Below are 7,683 nucleotides of genomic sequence, written 5' to 3' on the forward strand. Positions count from 1 at the left end.
TTATCCAATAGCCAATCCCAGACTTTTTTAGTGTACGAGCACCAAAGTAAAAGATGATCCATTGTCTCTTCGTTTTCCTTGCATAGGATGCATATACTTGGTCAAACAATTCCAATTGTTCTCAATTTATCCCCTGTTAATATGTGGTCATGCAAAGTTGTCCATAGGAATGCCCCTGCCTTAGGCAATACTAATTTATGCCAACTCAACTTTGAGGGCCATTCCACATTCTTTATTCTGTTCCTAAGGATCTCATATCCCATATTGACTTTATATTTTCTAGTTTTAGAGACACTCCATAGTAACTAATCTTCTTCGTTAAGATATATAATTTTTTTTTTTCCTGTTTAGAATGTCTTTTAACTGCATGTTTTTTTCCATCTTCCATTCCCCAACTGATTTCCATTTAATCCAATCTGATTCCTTCTGCCCTTCCAAAATATAATCTGCCACATAATAGCCTACCTTTGTTTCCACTTCATAAATCCATTCCTTGTCTATTTCTTCTGCTAAAGAAATGTCACCATTCCATGAATCTCTCCAAAATTTTGCCTTTCCACCATTTCCTATTTTCCATGTCAGGTGCTCTATTAATATGCTCCCGCTTTCCCAAATATGTTTCCAAATTGGGGATCCCTTAATTGAGTTGGCCACTGTAAATATCCTTTCTGCTTCAGTTGAATCCAAATATTTAGCCACCATAATCTTACACCATGTTTTGTGAGGTTGAGAATACATTTTCCATGCTAATTTAGCCCCAAGAGCTTGATTGTGAAAATCCATTTTTCTTAGACCCGCTCCTCCCTCCAATTTTATTAAACAGGTTGTATCCCAGTTGATGAGAGGAAACTTCTTTTTCTCTTGAGCTCCTTCCCACAAAAACTTTTTGAAAAGATTGTCTAATTCTTTTGCTGCCTTAAATGATAGCCTAAAGCATGACATTTGATAAATGGGAATCGCAGAAAGAACAAATTTAATCATCTAGATTCTACCTGCCTGAGTTAACCACTTGTTCTTCTAGGAAGAGGCCTTTACTTGACATTTGTTAATAACATCCTCCCACATTTTGTTCTGTTGTCTACCTAGTTGAACCCCTAAGTATTTTAGAGGAAAGTTGCCTTGAGGATAGCCCATGATTTCCTTTATTTTACTTTGCATTCTCACATTAGTATTGAAGAAATATATCATTGATTTCTCCTTGTTCATACTCTACCCTGAGCCTATTTCATAGTCATTCAAAAGTTTCTTAATAACCATTGCTTCCTTTTCAGTGGCTTCCCCAAAGAGAATTGTATCATCAGCAAATTGAGAGTGGGAGATAGGATCAATGCTGTTATGAATGAATGCTCCTTTCCAAAAACCCTTTTTAACTAAACTCTTGACATTTCTACCCAGAATCTTAGCCATTAATACAAACAAAAAGGGAGACAATGGATCTCCTTGTCTAATACCTTTTGAAGCTTGAAAGAAACCTACTATAGAACCATTTACAATGATGGAGTATGATACTGATGATACGCAGTGTTTTATACAATTTATCCATTTGGAATCAAAACCAAATCTTTCAAGAACTGAAAAGAGGAAAAGCCAATTTACCCAATCATATGCCTTACTGACATCCAGTTTTATCACCATCCCCTGTGTCTTGATTCTTTTCATCGAGTGTATTGTTTCAGCAACTGTGATTATGCTATCGGCAATTTCTCTCCCGGGAGTAAAACCATTTTGTTTTGGAGATACTAGATTATCTAAAGCCATCTTCAATCTATTAACCATTACTTTGGATATGATTTTATATATTGTATTGCACAAAGATATAGGCCTATAATCTACTATACTTAGGCAATTTTTCTTTTTTCGAATTAGGGCTATCAGAGTATTATTTATTTCTTTAACAAATTTGCCTCTCCTTCTAAATTCCTCCACCACCATCCAAATGTCTTCTCCCATAAATTTCCAGCACTTCTAATACACCTCCATTGTCATCCCATTAGGGCCCAGAGCTTTGTGCGAGTGCAGTTCAAATGTTGCCTTTTTAACTTCATCTTATGAGCATTAATTAATAGAAAGACACGAAATGAATTAAATAAATTAATCTTTTCAAATTAAATATTTAATAGAAGAATAATTATTAAATAAATATAAAATATTTATTTAATCGCTCATAGCCAATTTTATGTGTATACAGTTTCAAAGATGAGGATGACATGGACACCAAAATAGGGGATGAGGAGAGTGGTGAATGTTGGTGCCCCAAATCAACAAATTTCTAAGATCTAAAAGATAGAAAAACTTTATGCTCAATCTTAACACCAGATTTGGCCAATTAATAGGAAATAATAAATTTCCTCTTCACTTCATGCTCTGTAGAACCTAGGCAGGTAGACCTTGGCAATACTCTTGGATGCCTATACATTTCAGAAGAGTATTACATTTAAGCATATTTCTCTCAACACATTTAATTGGAATGCACATGATTTAAATCCAGAATATGCTTAACTCTGATTTTGTATCATTTATTCATCCATGAGAACATATATCATTTAAAACCTACACCTAATAGCAAGAGGGTATAGAAGGATTTTCATAATTTAATTTGTTTCTGGAAACACATCAAGCCATCAATAAACCAGTGCCCAATCTTAGGTCATAGAGTCAAACATGAAACCATAGCAAGAAAATATGAACAGATGGAAAACCACTAGTTCATTTCAAAATGTCAATGCCTTACATTAACAAATTCACTCATATTGTCATTCAAACTCTTCTTATAAATCCAATTTGTGCACCCAAAACCACAAACATTTACTCAAAGTTTTTTAATTCTTCCCTTGGAAGAAACTAATGTATAAACATTACTATTGTTGGAATCAAGGGAACACTGAGAGGGGGCGAGTGAATCAATGTTCAACAACTTTAACTTTAATAACCTAATTTTTTAACCACTTAATGCAAATGAAGAAAAACAAAGCACAAAACCACAAAGTCAAGATCAACACCATAATACCAAGATTTTTACGTGGAAACCCGGTTAAGGGAAAAAACATGGTGGGATTCAAACACTGCCTAGAGCTCACTGCTCAATGTTTACAATAAGGGATACAACTCGAAAGGCTCACTGCCTTACAAAATTATTATAAGGAATACAAGAGAGTTTTAACTATTTAATAGCATCAACAAATGCTTGAGTATAGTTCCGGTTAAGAACAAAACACATGATCTCACTATGCTCTGCTATTGTGTTGTGTTATGATATTATGCATTATACTAGAGCACCAATCTTCCAACCATGCACATGCAACTACACACAATGTCTCATACACACTTCACATATCATCATCAATCTCCAAAATGATCAAATCAATCAGTCTTATATATCCACAATATCAAAATAGATCAATTCCATGTCGGCCCAAAAACTGCATAACACACAACATGAAACGTGTTACCCAAGTAGGCTCAATTTGATCCAAAAACAACTAGGCAAAACAAAACAAAATATTAGTATAGTTCCCATGTTGGATATTAGAGTTGTTGGAATGTGTTGTTGTCATTGATGTCAACATATTCCTATGTTGCAGAGAACCGGTTTATTGCAGAGAGTTGTTTTGGTGATATGTTGTATATGTGTTGATGCGGTTTAATGGGTTTTGGGATACCTATCTCTAGTTGATTCAGTACAAGTTTCATGAATCTATGTGATGATCCGATCAAACTATGAGGTCTAGTATGTGGATTGGTTTTTCAGTATGTAGTATTCACAGAGTTACGGTATTTGATCCATATTGCTCCGAAATGATTATATCTTGAGTTGCATATTTTAGAGAGTGTTTGGGACATTCATGTGTGTCCTCTGATTGGATGGTTCATGATTTGAAACTTTGCAAGTGTATCTTTCAGTTTGTCAGCTAGTGTTCTTGAGCTCCAATGATGGTGTTAATGATGAATCTTGTTATCCGATTTGTTGTAGTGATTATGGTGGAAATCATGTTGCTTGTTGATGTTATTTGATCATGTTCTATGCATTTTGGTGGTCTGCATTGATCGTGGTGCACGTTATTGAAGACTTTATTGGTCTGGTGGTATTATTCATGATATGTGATATATTTGGTGGTGTAGTGTGGTGAAGATGATCTTGCCAAATTATTTGATGGTGTAGTGTGTTTGAGGATTTGATTTGGGTCCATATTGTGTAGGGGAGAAAGTGAGACTAAGTATGAAAACCCTAATCCCACTCTCATACACACTCATGGAATATGAAAGAGCCTAGGGAGGTAATGCACATCAGCTACTTCTTATGAGATAGAGAGAGTTGTGGATTACCTCTTAGGTTTATTCCTTTGCTATAAATGAGAGAGAGGAATGATGAAAAATACAATCTAACCTAGAAAGAAAATAAGCAAGAAAACCCTAATCTAAGAATGTAGATCAAAGAACAACTGATACACTACTAAAAATTATAGATCAGAAGGAAAAACCAAAGGTGCACCTTTGTCTAAAATATGAGAAGAAATGTCTGGGACTAGCATGCCATGCTACTGTCTCGATTCTGCAATTCTGGAGCTACAACTGACAAGAGGGATTCTAAGATCTGCAAAGTACTATTCTGTCAAGTCCTACTGATAGAGGGTAGGACCATGGTGCCACACCACTATCCTGGGTAGGACCAGGGCACCACACCCCTATCCTTGATATATTTATGCACTTTTGAAACTTCTGGGTGGTGTTGATGCCTTTTCCAGATCTCAAACTACCTCCAGATGCCTGTTTCTGCACCTACAACTAAAAAGTGAAGGTTTGGGGTCGCTATATAGGGTTTTGCCTTAGTCAAACCCCCATGTTGGTGATTTCCACCTCCATGAATAGGCAATAATGTACTGAAAATGTGTGTGCAAGAACCTTGTGTGTGTGCAAGATCCTAAGAATGAAAGTAAACAACTTGGAGAAACTCTAATTTCTTATAATTGACAAATTAAATTCTCTAAATCCACAATCCAAAGTGATCTCAAGCATGAGTATGAATCAAAATGAATCTTATGAAAAGACATGAAACCATACCCAACCCCAAGGGAGAGGTACAAGCCAATCATCAGTCGGTGATCTCCTATTGTTTTTGTACATCTTTAAAAGATCCCAATTGATGAAATGATGTTTGATGAATGTTTGATGGATGAATGTTGAATTTTGTTGAAAACTTCAAAGATCTACTCTTTCGCTGCAAACAAGGCTCCAATACTCCAAAAACCTTCCCTTAGATTCTTAGAAGAGGATCCCCTTCAAATGAAGAAAGAGAGCTCTTAAGTATGAAACCCTAGATCTTAATTTCATGTTTAGGCTGACGTTAGGATTTGAATTTCCCACTAATATCTTGGGGTTAAGAATTGTTATATCATAGGATTGTGCTCCCGAGATTTTGGGGAAAAAGTCGTGGACCATGTGCATTCCCGCCATGATCTGACCAACTTTTCACCAAATTTTAGGGGTCATTACATATGATGATATTAGAGCGCATCCCAAAGTTACAGTTGATTTCAAGATGTTTTGATATATGAAATCAAGGTTGAATGGTCAAAATGAGACATAATTAGGGTTTATGATTAAATGATTCATTGGAGGAATAAGATGAAAAGGGGCACACTTAGGGTAAAGGGCCCAACTTTATAATGTGCAAAGTGATGAAACATGACCTTAGATTTACTTAAATTAATTATTTAAATGCTTAAAGGGGAATTAGAAATGCAAGATGCAAGACACACTAAGGTGGGTGCTAACCTAAGTGTGAAATTGTACCACCCTCGCAAGGGAGTATAATTTACAACACTACATTTAACCCCCACTTTAGCAGTCATATGACACTATTGGAAACCAATAACATTGAGAGGTGGAGTGAATCAGTTTTATACCAGAATAGAAGATTTTTGCCTTAACAAAACATACATACACCAACCGATATACCAGTATAAACATAATTGAAAGAAGTAATGAAACCAATAAGCTAAACACATAAATGATAACCATAACACACAGATTTATACGTGGAAAACCTCAATGAAGAAAAACCATGGTGGGATTTGTGACCCACAATATCAATTCAATAGCCATATGAAGAGATATTACAATATATGATGGGTTTGCACTTGCAGGAAGGCTTACAACCTAGAGCACACTACTCATCACAATAGGAGCCTCACTGACTACATAACAATCTAGACAATAATCTAGAGAAGTGTGAACTGCTTAGTATAGCATCTCCAATGCCAAAATATAGTTCCGGTTTAAGCTATGTTTGTTCCGATCAAAACCCTAAACCTTAGTACCAGAATAATCCTTACAATGAATTCCTCACATACATAGACTCTCTGGTATATTTCACATTACATTACATCCATATATCCATTCCACATGTCTATCCTTATTCTCTTCTTATTACAAAATGATCTAATCAATCTCCCCTATATACCCTATACAAATTTATGCCTTATGTCGGCTTACAAGGATATATACGATATTACATTTACATGTCGACCATATAACATAAATGAATAAGCATTAAAACAAGTTGTTGATGCCAGATCCAAGATGTGTCAGCCTCTAATACTGATGACCTTTACCAGACCATGTTGGCCTACATTATCAGTGACCAAAGTAATCTTCTATCCTGTTGGTGTCAGTGTCAGTGTAAAGTCTGTGAAGTGCCTGCCGATACACCATATGAAGCCGGGACCCAAAATCATGTTGCCATCAATGACAACATAATGAAACCTAAGTAGTAGAGTGTCAATTTCCAACAATCTCCCCCTTTGGCATTGATGGCAACACTCATGTGAAAAATGATCATGGTTTCAATTGTTGGTTTCATCCTGCCCTACTCCCCCTGAGCTGAATATGCAAAATCTCCAATACTCCAAAAACTCTGTAACTCCCCCTAATGTATGCAACCATTCATTCTTTTCCACATATATACTACTCTCTCTTTGACATCAATGCCCAAAAATTGTAAAAATAATGTCAAAGAATGATAACTGTACACTGAATACCTCTAAAAAAATGTCTTACCGGAGCTTGACCAATTTCAAGATTTCTAGGTAAGCTTTCTCCAATAACTCCACATAAGTATTCTAGCCGGTTTTGAATGTGCCAGAAATAAAAACAAGTCCACTCATTAAATATGTAAGTGATTAATTCTCATTAACTTGTGTCGATGTGGGCTTACCAAGCATATACATGCATTCCCTCTTATGTACACCAAGTGAATCCAATCTTGGACTCACCAAACCTCTGAGACTTCTGGCTCTCCGAATGATCTTATCTCTTTCCTTTTCAAGAGAATAAATTTGATTCTCCAAGGTCAAAATTTGTCCATCAACAGATGTCGTCAATGAAGTTAGTGCATCAAAAGAGTTAGCAATATTAGCAATTTTGTCTTGTACCTCTTTTATCTTTTCATATACTTTTGTTGTAAGAATATTTGTATTGCAACATACCATGTATATATTTAGTACCTTTTTTCAAAGAATTTTCTATCAAAATTAACTTCTCCTCAATCTTTTTCTTCTCTCTGTCAATGATTTGATCAAAAGCGGCTCTCTTAGCCAAAGTGAATTTTTCTAGTGCTATCTGGTTAGAGATATGTTGTAATGATTGAAAATCTTTAGAGATGTGTTTTTTTATTATCTTAATCTT

The 7,683-nt window shown here is 35.5% G+C and overlaps 1 protein-coding gene across 1 annotated transcript; it reads right to left on the bottom strand.

Annotated features, from left to right (window-relative positions):
• Positions 1 to 318: 318 nt before the first annotated feature.
• LOC131859082 (uncharacterized) lies at positions 319 to 1,407 on the bottom strand. The gene is made up of 2 exons (XM_059212610.1): positions 1,214 to 1,407; positions 319 to 928 (listed from the first exon to the last, which is right to left on the bottom strand). Exons 1-2 carry the CDS (start codon positions 1,405 to 1,407, stop codon positions 319 to 321), a joined length of 804 nt encoding a protein of 267 aa, XP_059068593.1.
• Positions 1,408 to 7,683: the final 6,276 nt, after the last annotated feature.

This window comes from Cryptomeria japonica, chromosome 10 (assembly GCF_030272615.1).
Source record: "Cryptomeria japonica chromosome 10, Sugi_1.0, whole genome shotgun sequence".
Classification (NCBI taxonomy): Eukaryota; Viridiplantae; Streptophyta; class Pinopsida; order Cupressales; family Cupressaceae; genus Cryptomeria; species Cryptomeria japonica.

Coding starts and splice junctions, on each gene's coding strand:
- LOC131859082 (XM_059212610.1), bottom strand. CDS start 1,407: ATGGCTAAGATTCTGGGTAGAAATGTCAAGAGTTTAGTTAAAAAGGGT. Junction 929..1,213: donor GACTATGAAATAGGCTCAGG/GTAGAGTATGAA, acceptor GTCATGCTTTAG/GCTATCATTTAAGGCAGCAA.